The 18,267-nt window shown below is 38.8% G+C and overlaps 1 protein-coding gene across 6 annotated transcripts in view; it reads right to left on the reverse strand.

The window, feature by feature from the left end:
- Positions 1 to 18,267, reverse strand: part of AMPH (amphiphysin) — a 142,760-nt gene that overhangs the window by 55,329 nt on the left and 69,164 nt on the right. For all 6 annotated transcript variants that reach the window (XM_042043152.1, XM_042043154.1, XM_042043153.1 and 3 more), the window contains exons 2-3: positions 14,880 to 14,960; positions 2,503 to 2,557 (exon numbers count right to left, since the gene is read on the reverse strand). In XM_042043152.1, coding sequence (XP_041899086.1) covers positions 2,503 to 2,557; positions 14,880 to 14,960 — 136 coding nt within the window. The remainder of the gene's footprint in view (positions 1 to 2,502; positions 2,558 to 14,879; positions 14,961 to 18,267) is intronic.

Genomic DNA, 18,267 nt, shown 5'->3' on the forward strand with positions numbered 1-18,267 from the left:
AGAAAGATGTGGACCTGTTAGAGCAGGTCCAGAGAAGGCCACAAAGATGTTCAGAGAAATGGAGAACCTCTCCTGCAAAGACAGACTGAGAGAGCTGGGGTTGTTTAGCCTGGAGATAAAAAGGCTCTGAGGAGACCTCCTTTTGGCCAGACAGTACTTAATGGGAACTTATGAAAAAGAGGGAGAGGAACTTTTTACACAGGCAGACAGTGGTAGGACAGAGGGGAATTAATGGTTTGAATCTAAAAGAGGAGAGATTTAGATTAGATGTTAGGAAGAAATTCCTTACTCAGAGGGTAGCGAGACATTGGAACAGGTAGCCCAAAGAAGTGGATGCCCCATCCTTGGAAGTGTTCAAGGTCAGGTTGGATGGCGCTCTGAGCAACCTGGTCTAGTGAGTGACATCCCTGACTATGGCAGGGGGGTTTCCAACCCAAACCATTCTATGATTCTATGAAATCGTGCCTGGATTTGTACTTCCTACTTCCAGTATTAAGTCACTCAGGAGTCATGCAGCAAAATGGAACTCACTACTGAAGTTCAAATCCCAAAACCCTTTACAATTAACTGCTTCTGTCATACATCCAAGAATATAAGGATGTCAAGTGCATTATTTTCCAATAATTCCAATATATGCAATTATATGATTGACCTTTTTTCCCGCAAAATGAGCCCCTGACGACAGCATGACTCCAAGTCTCTGACATCCTTGGCACCAAAATCCCACTCAAGTGCCTAAACATGGGGGTTCCCATGCTTTTGTGCATAGATACCCCAAAATCTTTTAATGATAGCAGTTGTTCAAAGAATTGCAACCAAGACACTGTAGCAGGTGCTCCAGTCACCCAAAATCTGGTCTTTGGCACTAGTGACCTAGTCATCTTTGAGACGCCAGAGCTGTGTATTGTGCTCTACTGTCTTGGGTTGTGTGCTCACTCCACAGCACCAGTGTGTGACAGGATGTGTGCAAAGGACTCCCACTGATGGCTTGTTGACTGTGACATTTTTAAGGCTCTCATGACTGCTTATGACTGGATCTTTTTAAAGACATGTAGATAATAAGGTGCTAGCAAGCACTTTTCATTCTGAGTAAGAAAGTCAGTCCAAATTACTTAAAGGCTGCAACAAGAGAAAGACGCTAAACAGAAAAGCATGGCTAAAAAGGCAAAACTTAAACAATGGAATATTTAACACCAAGATAATCACAAAGCTTGGTGCAAAAAGTAGCCCATTAGAGAGCAAAAGATCAAAAGGGCCGTGAGTATAGAGTGCTAGGAAAAGAAGAGAAAGATGGAGAAAGAAGATGAAACAGAGAGGAGAGTTGTTGTCACCAATACAGAAATCAAAGCAGCATGTAAACAGTCAGCTTATGTGACAGGTAAGACATCTAGCCAACAAACAGCATCATCCTGCTGCTTCTGAGTAACCACCTGACAATGTGTGTGGGGAAGAGTGAAAACCAAGAAAGCAAAATTAGCATTTAATGGGTTCCCCTAAAAAGACTGATGCTATCATTTCCTCTAAGAACATAAGACATTTGTGCAAATTTGTCTGGTATGGAATTTTCCCTGGGCAGGCCATCCAGAAAAGAATAGATGGTCAAAGACAGTAAGCTACTGCTTTGTTTCCCATTTTATAATTCCCGTCAAAAAGAGCTTTCTTACCTGCCTGTGAACAGCCGATGAAGTGTTACTATGACAGTGATTTCCAGGGATGTTAATACTCATTTGCAAAATTTTCCCTACTGGACTAGAGCCAGGTTAAAAATATATATACACATATATATACTTATCATATATTTATATTTATCTCAAGAAGCTACTGTCTCTCAATCAGTCACCAACTCTTATTCCCTTCCCTTTAGCCTCCAACTCCTCCAAAGAGAGGTGGCATGAGAAAGAGAACACTTTGCATACAGTGCTCTGTTGAGTGTGCTGGATTTACAAATGTCTAGTAGGATTTAAATGACTGTTTACTTATCTCTGATATTTAAGCACTGGCTAGTGAACTTCTGCTACTTAGATTTTCAATGTAGTATCAAGAGACATCACATTTGACTTTTAAACTTTAAAAAAATGGATTAAGCAGCCGTAAATAGATGAGAAATCACATTATCACAGGGAGTGTGGTTTTGGAGAAAGCTCATCACCCAACTAGTAATAACCTGGAAATGTTACAGTTGTGGAGATCAAGCAATCCCTTGCCTTGCATGAGTTATTTCATATTCTAGCATTTGCAAAGATGAATAACAAGGTGCATAGACTTTGTGGGTGTTGAAAATGCATGCAATGTGAGAATCTGGGCAGTGGAGGATGCACACAAAGGACAGTAGAGGATGCAAGACTGTACACATGAGTTGACATTGAAGGTGCAGAATCCCTGCATCAGGTTAAAGAGAATCTTACTTGCATTTGTATTTGTATACTTTAAACAAGCTTACTTGTCTCAATTTTTAAAAAAAAGTTTGCTTAATGAAATCAAGATATAAAACTTAAAAATCACCTTTAATGGCTGCTAAATATCCTCTCAGTTCTCTCTGGAGTCTGGAACCCTCTGCCTGAAAAAGAAGAAAAAAAAAAGCATGGAAGTGAAAACACACGTCAGTTATGTTTAATGCCTTGAAACATGCATGCAGTATGTCAAACAACAACTACAAGCAATTTCAGGAGCTATCTGATTAATAGTGCCACATGTTGCAAGCATGCACAGATTCATGTGAAGAGGGGGCCTGGCAAAGGAGGCTTGGCATGGTGTACTCTCTAGGCTAGAATTTCTGGGTTTATTTTTTCAATCGTCCATGCAGCAAAGAACTCCACTCAAAGAAAGACAGGTGTATTTTACAGCCAAGGTGCAGTTCAAGTCAGCTGGGCCTATGGCCTAATCTGAAACACGAAGAGGTATAATCAAAAACAGTGAACTTCCACTGGAAACTACTCAAATGAGGCCAGTCTAGACCTGAAGGAAGTTCTACCCTTACACAAGTTGTTCACTATATTTGCAAACAACCTCCCAAGTATTCTAACATTTTAACATTTTGCAAGCAAATAACTATTAAAATACAGTACCTTTAGTTACTTTGTTTTGCTTGATTAGTGCATCTTGCAGTCTACTGTCAAATCTCGACTGTTTCTTTGGCAAATACATCAAAATTATCTTTTTTTTATACCAACAATGTTTGAAAAACTCAGAACAGAGAAAACACAATGAATTTTGTTACTTTATCTCTGACTGTATCACAAGTTGGACTTCACAGTTCCAAGGATTTGCAAAGAAACCTGTGCTACACACATATTTTATTGCTAAAAAGATGCTGTCCAGGCCACCTTCAATAGCCTGAAGATTTTTGAAACAGTCCACATTTACCAGTTTCCAATATCTTTCAAATTATTTATTTAAGCAGTTGGAAACTACAGGAATATCAGCTTGCAGTCACATTTTCTCACATACAGCTACACCATGTGGAAAAGTCAGCAGCAAAATATGACTGACTGCTTTGGAGTTTCTCTTATATTTTCTATGTGAAAATCAGAATCTAACGGGTGCATGTGAATAAAGTGAATACTTTAGAAGGCAGAAGGCATAAGCTGTTACAACTCCACTTAACTCAAAGGATTTCTGTCAGTAGAGGATTTGCCATCAGCAACTTCAATGCTCAAAGCATTCAGACACAGAGGATCATAAGAAATTCAGGTGATAGGGGCTATTTGATGCTTAAAATTCATCATACCTGCAGCCATGTCCAAATTGTGGTTCTGAAAAAAATACTTGTCTAACCAGTACACACAATACAATGCAGATTACACCCACCAAACTCACTTCTCTCAGCTTCCTGAAGGGAACTGTAGGCCTTTAGAATGGGATCAACAACAGCCCCCACCCCCATCCCTCAAACTGCAGTAGTGTACTGAGCAACTGTTTAACGTCCTGGAAATACTAAAGAATTTGGAGGGTAAAAATGCCTGAGTGGGCCTAGAAAGCAGACTGAATTCACTTTATGGATTCAACAAACAGAAGCTTGCTTTTTACACTAATTTGATCCTGAAACAAGTCACCTACAGCTCTCAAATCCATTAATTGACTAAATGCTGAGCACAGAAATAGACTCAGCAGGGTGGTATCTGAAAAGCTGCTGGGTAACAGCAAGCGTGAAGGAGCAGCCAGCCCACTGACCTTTCTTTGGTTTGGGACCATATTTGATGCTCCAAGGAAAGGCAACCTCTTCCCCTGCTTTGGAATCAGAGCTGCATATCAAAGCAAGGGCCAGACAGGTTGAGTATCAGTGGATTAAAATGCAGATTTAATTACTTATAGGACAACAGAAAGTTCTGGAGTAGTAGCTTGATGTTGTGTCCTTTAAGAAAATATTATGTGTACATTTTAATACTGTTTAGCAGAAAGTACTACCCTAAAGCATCAATACAACACATTATTTCAGGCTACATAACATAGCAGAAGCTAACTTCATTCTGTGCTTGAATAGTAGGCAGGGGGATGACAGAACTTGTCTGTTTTCCATGGACCACGGCATTAAGTGATGAGTGCTTCCACAGAGAAAAGGAGATTGTACCCAGGAGCAAATTTCTTGATCTCATGTCTGAAGAGGAGGATCAGCAAATATTTGGCAGAAACTAGAGGGAAGTTCCCCTTTTATGCATGCCAGTCTCCTCCTGGGAGGATCCCTAGTACTGTGAGAAGTCACATGAAGGCACAGAAGTTATCTTTCCATTTCATACCTTCTTTGGCCTGAGCTCTTGTGGTAAAAATGGAAGGTACAGCAACTTGGTTCTTTGTCATGGTCCAGCTGAACAGGTGACCATATAGTAACAACTTTTAGTTATTACAAAATCTCTGGTGTTCTGGGAGCAGCAAACTGCAGTTGGAAGGCTGAGAGCCTCCTTAGCTGATTTCATGTCCAGTTTTACTCGTACACATGATGTTTTGTCACTAGGACTAAGCAGCACACAACAAATGTCAAGGAAACATACTGCTCAAATGCTATGTTTATAACTATACTGCTGTGCAGTTTCACAACTCTTACCCTAAACCACTGTTAGATCTATTGTGCTTGGTTAGCATTGTGCATCATCAGCAACTGCTCTTCAGGGAATTGTGTAAGAAAAAGTCAAAGCAGTAAAACATGATGTAAATCTTTTGCTGTATGTGCTGTTATGAATTCTGACACTTCATTCAAAAGAATAATTTTAATATGCATCTCCCTCAGTCTAGGTTAACAGGCCACAAACACCTGAAATATCTAAGCATGATAGAGTCATATGAACTTTCCCTCATTATCAATTGTTGTGTTGTGTGACACTGAAAAATCCATGAGCAAGGGCCAGCTCCTACTAATTTGAGAGGTAATCTCTCAGTTTCAATGAGAACAAAATTAGACCTTTCTAAAAATACCAGAAACAAAAATTAGCATCAAAATCCCTCAGCCCTGTGAATTCTGAAAAATGTGCTGCTGGTCTACACATTTTCTGTAGTAAAATCATTATTAGTGAAGACAGATATACTTTTATCACTTAACAGACTAATTAAAATTCATAAGATGAAAATACTGCATTGCTGACTATGCACATCTTGCAAACTGTTACATACAGGTTTTAAAGTACTTTAAAAAATACTTTAAAAAGTATTAAAAGATTTTAATGTATTTAATGTTGTCCCTTTATGGTGTTTACTGGTACACTTCTACTTTCTGGTCTATCAAATGAAAACATCCGGTGGCTCTGAAACCACCGTTCCAAGTATATTCATTAAAGCCATGAATTTTGTTAAATGAGATGCAGCTTCTTGAGGGAGAATGAAAGGCAGGTGTCCTTTTGCCAATGTTGTATTCCTCTATAATGAAATTTCCCAAGACAGCACTGATGCTTCCTTTATAATTTCATAATTTCTTTCATTTGTTCTACATAAGTCAGTAAAACGAGTCAGAGTTTTGTAAGATGTAAGAAACTCCAGAGGAAAGTCTCAATAGGAAACTTCTCACAACCAGTTTGTTTGATAACAGTACACATGTTCTACCAGACTCCTGCACCAAAAATCAGTGCTCTTAGCTCATCTGATCAAACTCAATACACTAATTGCCAAAAATCTATTACATAACCCTGTTTAACTTTACATAAGAGCAAGGGAGGCATGCTAAAAACCCAAACCAACATCCATCTTTGTGAAAGTCAACACAGCTCTTCACAGCAATGTCCCAGATAATAGTTTGTTGCTTTGAATGACATAGCCTATCATGTTTCTACTCTCTGGTCTCACTATATGGTCAGTATTATATAGCTGGTAAAGACTCATACACTCAGTGAGATAAGAAGGTTCAGTGTTTCATGATCTAGCAATCTACAGCTGCAGGCCTTACGTACCCTGACAGCAGCGTTAGGCCTTTTCAGTACTACTGATTCTTGGGTATTTTAGTTTTGGTTTTCTTTTCAATTCATAGCATTTAGGCATATCTTAGCACTGGAATTAAGAAAAAGAGTCACAGCACTGTTGGCTGTGAGACAGACGAGACCTAAAAAAAGTTAATGATGAAAACGAAAACCCGATAGTTTCCATCTAATCAGCTTTTGCTTCCTAATGGATTAGAAAAACTGTTGCATCCACTCAGAAATTAAAGACCACCTTGCCTCCACAAAAGTTGTAATTGGATGACCTATTTGCCAGGAATCATTAATTTACAGCTTTCCAGTCAGAACAGAAGAGTTTGATTTTTCTGTCATGTCACATATGGGATATAAACACAATACATCTTTCCAGGAAAGGTCAGCACATGAATGACATACAAAACCCAAATATATCACTCCAATTTAGTGAGAGGCAAGAGGATTGAAAATATTGAACCTGAAGTACAGGGTAATTCATAACAAATAATAACAAAATAATAATAATGATAATACTAATAACAACAATAATTAAAAATGGCAATTATTAAAGCAGCTCTAATTAATGCTGAAATTTTTTCATTTCGTTGCTAAGACATCAGAGAAATAGCTGAAAAGAAAATATTTTCTGTATCACCTGGAAGACATTCTTTATTGTAATGTGCTGTTACTTGTCACAGTGTAGATCCGTGCTGTCTCTCTTCATAAACACTTCAGGTACTATTTACTGCTATGTCTTTTACAGAACTCTGTAGTATGAATGAAAATAACTATTACATTATGAGAAGCTTAACAAAATAAGAGGCCACTTGGAGAAATCTGTAATTCAATATGAAATCTATCTGCTTGCCAGAATACTCTAGTTTACCATTTATCAGGTTCCTTATAGTCCCTAGAATTGTCTCCTAAATTTTGGAATTTTTTTCTTAAAGAAATGGATTTCCTTTTTTTATTTCTAAGCTCTAAGAGATTTGGGTTTTGGAATATTTGTCTAGTGCATCAGTTGAAAAAACTGGCTTTGGAATCTTCTCTGGAAACACAGAGGTTTCAGGCATAACAGTATCTTCCAGGAGAGCACCAAATTTGTGGCCAAGCCACTAGGAAGGCTCAAAAGTAAGAATTTTGTAGTTCTAGTTATTAAGTAGCAGGTTGAATTGATGTAAACTGCATCAAATGAAACAGGCTTCTCATATGATTCAGACTAATTCAAAAAAGCCCCAAACCAACTCTAAAGGCAAGAACCAGGGAGCTCTGCCTCGTGTTAGTAGCGACTCCCAGTAGGCAGTTGAGAAAGCTCTGTGCCTGCAGGGACACTAAACCAACCCTTTTACTGAACCATTGGTTTCTGTTTCAGATGAGGACTGAACTGAAAAATATGTGGCACTCACCTTAAGTGAAATTCCAACTGTGCCTCACAACTAAACCTCCCCCCTCAAAGCATTCTACCTTCACAGTTACTACATCATCCGTTATGTATAATCATGTCCTCAAAGTAGGGCCCAGAATAATGGTTTTAATGAAATTTGGGGTCTGCAGAGGAAGCAAGAATCTACAAGTCCACGTCTAAAAGTAATCTATATACACTTCATGTCAAGCTAGACTTTCTGAACAGCTACTTGTGACTCTCTTTATGGCTACAGCTGCATACCCATAACTACATTTGTAAATAACATACATAAGCTATGTGTTAACAGATCAGGTAGAAAACTGTCCAGAACTGTTTGTTGTGAGCTGCATCATGTTCAATCCATGAGCTGGGCTATGTCAACTATCCCCACAGTCAGTTATCCCAAGGGGCTCCTGAAGAAACATATACAGGTTTCCTTTTAAAATAGTCAGAAGTAACTCTGAACATTCAACTGCACTGGGGAAAAAACAATTAGTACAGTTACTAAAGCTGCAGAGGCATAATAGGCAGAGGCATAATTATATGAAAATACTGTATTTCTGACTATGCGTATCTTGCAAACTGTTACATACAGGTTTTAAAAAGTACTTTTTAAAAGATTGTCATGTATTTAATGTTGTCCCTTCACGGTGTTTACTGGTACACTCCTACTTTCTGGTCTATCAAATGAGAACTTATATTATATGGGGCACTCAAAACTCGCACAGTTTGACAATGGTTTGGACTCTGGATTTGGAGCAATCAATGGTCAGAATCAAAAAAGAAAAACATTGCATCAGCTGCTCTCTCTTTTTTAGTGAGGAATCAGTTGAAATGCATCTGGGCTGTCCATGCAGAGATAATTTTGTAGCATAAAATCGAGGGCCTCACCTTCCTGGATATCTTGCCTGACTGGAAATTAATAAGGTTGAAATGAGATTTAATGGGACACTGTATTTCTTCTTGTCTTGGGAAAAATGGCCCTGAAGACATAAGATAGTTATTAAACACACATTTCAGGATGGAATGGAATCAGCAGAGAAATCCCTCCCATGGTCTCAAAATACATTGTACATTTGTATAGATTGTATATATACATTGTATAGAGTGTATTTGGCTTAGGGATCATCCAGTATATGAAGTACACTTTGGGATTGTCCCAAATGCTTGTTAGACTCAGTCCCCCTGAATGTAAACACTTGTTGGCTCACAGAAAAAAGCTCCTTTCCACTGTACTAGATTGTTTTTTTCTCTGTCTGGTTTACTTTGGAATATCTACCAGACACACTTGGTATCACTTTTATTTAGCAAAGGAGTCTCATATGGACAGAACTGTATTGAACACATAATAGTTTCAGCTTAACAAGTACCACGGATCCCCTGCAGCTTAGTATGAGATTCTACAGACAACCAAGAAAATCTGAGAATCAGCTAAGGAGAAATAGTGTCACCCATTCAGAGTAATTTAAAAGTTCACACTTGTTGTTAACTGCCTGGATTATTTTATCCATCTCAAGACCACGTACAAGATCCGTAAAATGAGGGGGGTCTAAAAGGGCATAAGATAGGTTTAAAAATGGTCATATAGATATATGAGATACTTACTAATTCCTAGAGAAAATAAGATTTTGTAAAACAGAGATTGATATTTGTAAGACATATTGAAGCTCCCTTTCTTAATCATGTCCTTCATCCAACTCTAGATTAAAACACCTATCACTGTCTGCATGAGTTGGGTATCTCTCCTTTTCATAGAGCCAATGTATACCTCTCAAGAGCAACCTGTGAAGTCAGGAGAGCAATTAAGAAAATCTTGTAGTCAAAACCATTCACTCAGTATAGTTATCTAGTGCTGTTTGTGATACATCCACAAATAGCAAACACAACTGGTCCTTAGAGACCTACCAGCTTTGCTGAACAGCAGCTGGAAGCCAGGGGGGACACACTAGGGCCTTGCAAGTGGCAACAGATGCCAAGATTTAGATAACTAACTCAGAACCCTCACAACAGTTGGTGGGGTTGTACCAGGAACCACAAGTGACCCCAGTGGAGGCTATACCCTCAATGATGGGTGCCATCCTGCAGGGTCTGAGACAGGTGGGTAGAGACAGAGACTGGTAAGAGGTTTCACTGACAACCCTCAATCTAATGAGGGTTTGAACCAGGTCCAGGGTTTGTCTGAGAGATCCAGATGGTAGCAGCAGGACATGCAGCTGAAACATGGGTTCCCTAGGCATGGGAATGAGTCTATAGTGTAACTTATGCCAAGGGCTGAGCTAAAATGGGACTCCTGGGTCCACGTGCAGGATTAGGGGACCCAGATAGGGCTGATCAGAGACATTAAGGTCCACAGATGCCCCCAGAAAACTGATTGGTTGTTGCCTTGCTCTCCAGACCCTGCTGCCCAGTTCAGCACAACCATCAGGGAACACCCAACTCCTGGAAACCCATGTTCAGGTGTTGCAATCTGGAACTGGATCACTCTCTAGGCACAGGGTTCAGCTGCCAAAACACGTCTGCAGTTGGAGATGCCACATGGTACTCAAGACAGCAAGTATTATACAGGGCTGTGGTCAAAACCATATGTCTTTTTCTAGAGCAATGTCTGGGGGCCCGGTGGGACACTGTGAGGCACATCTGGTGCCTTTGTATAGGTGGTGAATCTCATCTTGGGTATCTTAATTCACGAATAGGTTTTAAAAAAGCAGTGGCACAGCTGATGCAAAAAAAGCACTTCAAAAATGTTAATTGTCTCAAAAGACCAACTTTTAGACAATGTCATGATACAACTGTAAGGCAACCAAGCATGCTTGTGTGAAAAAAGATTTGGACAGGATAAGCCTTTTCAGGAACCATAACAATTACACCCAATGAGCAGCTCTTACTATGAGCACATTAAGTAAAACAGTCCACAGAAGCAGGTTCTGATCACTCAACAACAGCAAAAAAAGGCTCTTCGTTTTCACCTAATTCTATAAACTAGCAACAACAGCATTTGACATTTTGCTTTTTTTCTGACAACATGGCGTGGGAAGCTGCTTTTGTAGTAGCAACTGGTGGATCTCCTGTGTGTACATATACAGTACATAATGTTTATGGGTTTAAGCACTAAAATATATTTTAAGTGTAGTCTGTAAAGTAAAAGAAGTCTCATAACTACATGTTATAAAAAAGAAAAATAAAGAGAGATAAATATGCATATACATGAAATAGAATATTGCTCTCTTAGAACAATAAAGTGTGACTTTTAATGACTGTGAGTCATTAAAATAAACATGGGGATAAAGGTAATTGCTACTGTACTTCCTGTAAAAAAAAGAACATGTAAAATGGAATTGCTTGAAAAACAGAATACAGATGGAATTTCTGGTAAATCCTCAATAGCCTTTGATGATAATTTCACAGCTGAGAGAATTATGCAGAAATTCTCTCTTTTTTCCCTCATTCTGAACTTAAGAGTTGATTAAGAGGCTGGGCATATTCACGATTAGCTATGCAGAGATAAATGTTTAAATCTCAAGAAATTTCTTGCAATACAATGAAAGTCTGTGTCATACTGTCATATATGAGTTTATACATTTTGTTTGTTCCACAAGCTTTGATTTAGAGTGGGAATTTTCAGTTTACAACTTAAGTGGAAGATGAAAAACAGCTGTATTCATTGTTTAAATGTTTTTACTGTTGGCATCAGCTGCAGCAGCTTAATGGTTTTGATAGAGAAAGTCCTGAGGCTCTGCAAAGCAGCTATGCTCTGTTCTCTCTGGACATGGGATAAATCAGTTTCTCCACGGTGATTCATCTGGGTAATTCAACTGCAGGTTGTCAAGTCCAGAAGAGGCTCTTATCCAACTGTATTCAGGAAGAGATGGGAATGGATGACTGGGAAATATAAATGACCTTTTTCTCCAGATAGATCTGCTGCATGTATCCTTACATATAGCCTTCTTCTGAGTTCGGTACAGGCCCACCATCTGATCTGCTATTCAGGCAAAAATTTCAGGTTTTCAGTTTTCTGTTTGCTGGATAATGAGCACTATGCTCTTTCCTTTATCCTTTCAGTTGGCTGAACTGGGAGTCCTCATTTATTATCTTTGGAGAGTAGTAATAAAAAGATCATTCTATACTTAAGGTTAGTTGACCTCTCAAGTGTTGCAGGCTCAGTAATGCAGGGAAATAAGACAAATAGACCATTTTCACAGCTTTCCAGGACCCCTGAGCACACATAGCACCAGCTGCAAGAGACAACTTGCAAAGAGACATAGAACTGAAGTGATAGTGTTCCTGAGAATGAGCTGTGGGTAGGTGAGGTGTCCAGGGAACAGACAAATCTGTCGGCAACTGAGGCACGGACCCAGACCAGCAGGGAATCTGAATCGTTTATTCAAAGAAACGAGCTGGTTTTATACACTTTTCTAAGGCACAGTATTTCCTTATATGGCAGTCCTCACTACGTGATGCAACACACTTCCTAAAAGTCCTTCTATGGGGTGATCACTCGCTGTTCACCCTTCTGCCAGCTCCTGGCAGCCTCCTCTCCATAAGGGTCTACTGTGTGACACCTCCTCCCACCAGGGTCTGGTGGAGACAAGCCTCTGTGCGCTGCCATGTGCTCCTTTGTGCTGCCACGTGCTCCTTTGTGCTGCCACGTGCCTCTGCAGGCAGGTTTTACAGCTTGTAACTCAACTTTATTCCATCTCTTCCCACAAAATCATTGCTAAGTGAGATTGCAAGAAACAAAGCAAAACTTGGACCTCCTCTCAAACTTCCTCTGTCATGGTCTTGTTGGGTCAGTGACCACCATGGAGACAAATAATCCTGGCGGGACCTGAAAAAGATGGGACAGCCTCTAACAGGGGTGGTTCTTCTTGCAAGCCTCCTGAATGGCCCGCATCAACAGTTTGGTGAACCTCAGCACAGGGATAAATCCACCAGACTGCCTTTTTATGCTTTAATATCTAGAATCTGACTTTTCTTTATCTAAAGCCTCTAGAGTTGCAGAATGAACTTGAAAGCAGGACTGAATGTAAACCAAGAAGAGATGGCTGCTTGAGTTCACAGAAGACAGCAGTTTTGCATGGCATTAATCAGTAAGATTGATAATTCAGAGGCACATTGTTAGGCTTCATACCTTTGCATTGTTAATAAATTGTAGATCAAAGCATGGACAAAACTCAGAAAATTTAAACTATTTATATGCTTCTTATTGGTGAACATGGCAGAAACAGTGCTTTTGCAGCATTTTCCCCCTTGTATTTGAAGAATTGAGCACAACAGAACTCCTTGAAAGCACAGTAAGCATGCGTGACTAGTTCAGTAAATATACACTCTCTCTCATTTGGTGTGTCAGTGGACCTAGCCTAATCTGCATGTGACTGTCATGATGGTTGTAGTAGTTCCCTTTGCAGTCATTCCTCCCAACCCAATTCCCTCTCTGGTCCCAAGCCACATTCGCATTTAGGATGTAGCATCATGCAGTTCCTGCGAAGTCCTTTACTGTTTGTTACTGTCTCTATGTATATCAAAGAACAAGGAAATAAAAAGAAAGTAATGCTAAGATTCTCCTTAGCCCTAAGCAAGATTTTCAGCTTAAAATCACCATTACAGAAAATTTTTGGTAAAGGACAAAAAACCCCAATACTTGAGACATCATTTTGCTTAAAAGGATTTTTTTTCTCTTTCCCCTCTTTTTTTGTCTCAGAATTTTGAACTAAAAGAAAAAAGTACCACATATTCTGTTTCTTCATGGGGATACTCCATTTGCTCCTACACCAAAGTAACCCCTCAGAGATGTACCTTATTTCTACAAACACGGTTACTAGCTGTGCAAGCAGCTGGGGTACGGACAAGTATAAGCAACAACATTGGATAATCAAGAAGTCAAGTCAAGAAGACTTGGAAAAGTGGAAGGGGAAGAAAAGGGAAAATATAACTTCTCTGTAGGGTTTCAAAGCTTCTATTGAATCCCACCATTTTCCTGACCTCAAGAAATTTGGGGAAGGAACTACCATTCTCAGAGAAACAGATTCTTTTACCTCCCAGTATTTTTCTCTTTGGTGAAGAGGAAAGCTCAATAGCTCTTGAAACCTCCCTCTCTTCTACACCAAGAGAGGAAAATAAAGGCTAAGTGACAAAAGAGTTAATAAGCATTCTAGCAGTCAGGATGCAGGGTTTGCGTTTACACAGAAAGGAGAAAAGTGCATTTGGTAGAATAGGACTGATTCAGAGCAGAAATTGCAAACATTGACATGAGCCAAATTTTACATTGTGTAAAATGTGTGGGAGTAGTTCTCATCTCCAGTGCCTTTCTATAGGACCTCTAAATAACAGCTCACGAAGACAACAGATATGTCAATTCATTCTTATGTAACAAGACTATTTTCTTGGCGGTATTACCACAGTTCATGGTAGACATTAATTTGTACTAGAAAGGTACTACGTAATAAATTGCAATTCATCACCTCAGAGCCAAAAAGTCTGTCCAACAAAGCAACAAGTAATTGGGGTTAGAATTTAGGATTGTGTTGGGAGTAGATTATAAACTCCTTGGAGCATCTTTGCTTTCCTGTGTTGTGTTTATAACACTAAGAGTAATTGAGCACTGCTTCCCAGTTATGCTTCATCAGCACTGCCACCATAGACCCCAGCACCCACGGGGAGCTTTACAACACAAGTGCAATCTGAAACTATTAATCTATTCACTCTTGAAAACCAGTATTATTATATAGCACTGATGAAAGTAACCCATAAAATGAAACCAAGGAAATACTTTTCTTTGTAAGAAGGCAAGCACTAAGCTGCATTTAATTGAGGTTGGGTTCTATTCTCAATTACTAGTGAAAATGTACTGTCACTCTGATCTCAAGCAGTTCAAGCATGATGATGTTACATATGACTACAAATGTCCTTTTATTTTCAGCCCATGTTTTAGACTTCTGCAAGCACAAATACAACTGTTATCTCTGTTTGAAAATTGCAGAACAAAATCTTGTACCTACCAAAAAATAAAATTTTACCTGTTCCCCTGCAACACCTTCTTCAAAATCAACAAGTTAAATATACTGCATTTTTAAGATGCAATTAAAGAAACTGAAAAAGTAACTGACCTCTTGCCGTTTGAAATTTTGAACATATTCTTCAAACTGTTCATCTTTAGTTTCATCTGCTTTTCCTAGTTTTTGAAGTACCTATAGTGAAAGGAAAAGTAATAATTTAATATTTATGACACAAATCAAAACCACTGCTATTTTCAACACTTCTGTTTTTGCAGTTAGGTGTAAATAGCATTTTACTTTTCGGGGTGTTTCATGCTCTACAATTCCAAAGTTCCCACAAGACACTATTTTGTCAAAATAAAAAAAAGGATAAAAGCAGGAGTATGGTGTGGGGGTGTGTGTGTGTGTAAATATACTCCCCAGTATGGAGTCCTTGGGAGAATGTTTCTTGTTTTTTTTTAGTGAAACAACTTTTCTTTTAGCAAAGGCTCCCTTGGTTTCAAAGCAAGAAGGAATGAGAGAATTTTGCTGGCACTACAAATTATTGTCTGTCTCAGACAAAGAAAGAAAAAAAACCTCATTAGGTTTTTCTTCTCATTACATTGAACAGTATTAACATTATTCTTATCTGCATGATTTTCAACATAAAGTCTTAAAAATTAAAGAACTGTGAGGCTGATGCTTATTTAAAACTTGGTGTTCATTTTGCTCCCCTCATTAATTCATAAGTAAATTGTCGTCCACTAGATAATAAGTATGCTACAATAATTCAGCAATAAGTGCTATTCAATCAGCAATCTCAAAAGTAATTTGACACAGCTACGCTTTATGCTGTATTTAACCACAATAAATGCATTCTATTATTAAATCCCATTGCCATCCATTCATTATAATACTGAAGACTTAAACATAGCTGCAAATAGGCTTCACCCTGCTTGTAAAGCAATCCCCAGATCTTTATGGAGTACTTGCTTGTGGGAATGAACCATCCCACATATTGATGTTCAGATTGCTCTCCCATTACAAATTGACCAAACTATCTATTTGCACAGTTAATAACAAAACCAAACAAACCAAAACAAAACCAAAACCCAGAAGCCCCACAAAATTGAAACAGTAGCAGTTAGCAGATAATATCAATAAACACAGAAACATTACTACCTATTCTTCTCAAAACAAAGAATGTACAGCTCCAGTAGTACCATATTCTTTCTCAGACCACCTTCCTCTCCCAAGCCCAGCCAGTCTCACAGCACAAAATCAGGCTGCACAAAGGGGTGGTGAGCATTGCTACTGTGGAAACCAGACGTCAAGATGATCATGAAAGTGACGCAATGCTACCTGTGGACATGGCATGTGCAAGGAAGTTTTGGCATAATTACAGCAGAAAGACAGAAAGAATGATATCAGAGAAGAAAAAAAGACATAGAGTAGCCTTTTGCTGCCAATAACTATGTTCATTTTTTGGCATGTGTGGGCATTTCTGGTTGCTTTTAAAACAGATAACTAGTCCCAAAAATCTCATACATTCTCATCTCCAACCTCTTCATAAAATATTAGTAAGTATCACAGAGAATTTTACAGACAAATCATTTAATTTAACACTTTGAATCATCACAGGCCTTCACATTGCTCCTTGTCACCAATGAGCCAAAGAGTCTGCCCCCAACTGTGGCATGGCTTTGATCTGCACCGGGGGCTTTCAGAAAATCCAACGTTGCCTTTTCAAAGAGGTCGCTGCCAGGTAAGCCTCCTAATCATGGCAATACATTCAAACTACATTTGAAGCAAGAAGCATGTTAACTGTAGTAAGAGCAATTCATAACATAGATAACAAACTACAGCATCAAAAGTTGTCATTATAGAGTCTTTTTTCCGTATCAGTGGCGCACATCTATGTTTTCAAATGTGCACTCAGGCCCAATAGTGCAAGGCTCAGAAGGGAACAACCTCCCGTAGCACCTACCTCCTATTTGGTTTGGGGCTTTTTTATCCTATCTCCAGTTTTCTATTTCTATACAGATACTTAGCTGAACTAAGATGCAGTTGTTATAATCTAGCCTCTACAAACACCAATCCTAATCTTAATCCAGATAATTTATAAAATAGTTTCTCAATTTTCCCAATCCAAATCAGAACTATAAATAGGTCATATGGTTGGATATAAAAGTTCCAAGCCAGAGGCTTGTCATTAGTTAAAGAAATTTACCCTCATGGAAGTCCTGCAGGTCATGCAATGTACACAGATAAAACTGGGGTTCACTTACTCTTTTGCTAAAAGCAACCCTAATCCCATCCCCACAATTCCATATAGAGACCGTGGAGCAGACTGGGGCTAAAATAAACTATTCCTCACACATTCTTTTAGATCCCACTCATATAACTCCATGGACTACTGAATGTGTAGCTCAGCCTTTTACAACCAACCTAGCTGTATTCACAAGTTTACCATTGGTAGTCTAAACAGAAAAGTGGCCAGGCTGACAGTCATAGAAACTGACCCACCTTTCAGCACTTGTTTGTGCACTTCTGTCTCAAAGTGGAAGTCTCTTGTCAACAGAAGTCTATAGTTTATAGTTTATTTTTGCTCAGTTAGATCAGCACCTATAGAGTACTTTTGGAGTAGGGTTAAAGCCAGATGAAGGCTTGTCTGCCCTACATATGGGTTACTCTAACTCCACCACCCCCACCTCATGGACAGACTGAAATAAATTTTAAACATATTGTTCATCTTGTTCTGTGGAATACGTGGGTTAAAGTCAGGGTTTGGTCTATGGCTAGGGTTAGGAAAAGGCAAGTAGAACTAGGTTCAGAACAAGAGAAAATGGATTTGAAACACACAGGTTATTGGAAAGCATCTGATGGTAAAATGAAGGCTGTGCTCAGGAGCAGCAAGTGCCTAACCTCCCCCTTAAGCCTCAGTTTGACCACCCTTCTAGATAAGGATAAACTTTATTAACAGGAATAGCTCAGTTTATTGGTGGCCCATGAGGACAGGAGAAGAGTAGATGGACTGTGTTTCACACAAGCCTTGGAGGGCTCTACAAAGTGCTAAAGAAAGGAAATCTGGACTGATAAGTGGCTAATATTTTATTTTAGGTCCATGTGGTAAGTAATCCATATTATGGATTTGAATTCAGGTTATTAGGAAAAAAAAAAGAGCAGAGGAATCAAAGATCTTGAACATTCGGTGGCCTGTAGGGCTTGAATGAGTCCAGAACTTAGTGAAGACAAGTGGGTAGCATTATTTTTTCTTAGCATACCCATACAGAGAAATAACATTTGATGTTAAGTTTGAGAACATCTATCAGTGTGTATGAACAGTCTGTATCATTTACAATAAAATAAATTCTAAAAATTAAAGAAAGGGACATGAGGTGAATCTCAATAAATATTCTATACTCAAAGTTTTTGCAATCTTTCGAAGATTGTATAAAAATAGTTGATTAACATGTTCACCCTATTAAAATAAACTAGGATAAAAGCTACCTCATTTCAT

The sequence above is a fragment of the Corvus kubaryi genome, unplaced genomic scaffold, assembly GCF_017639235.1.
Source record: "Corvus kubaryi isolate FWS band 111438036 unplaced genomic scaffold, C.kubaryi_AGA036_p1.0 37398, whole genome shotgun sequence".
In the NCBI taxonomy this organism is placed as follows: Eukaryota; Metazoa; Chordata; class Aves; order Passeriformes; family Corvidae; genus Corvus; species Corvus kubaryi.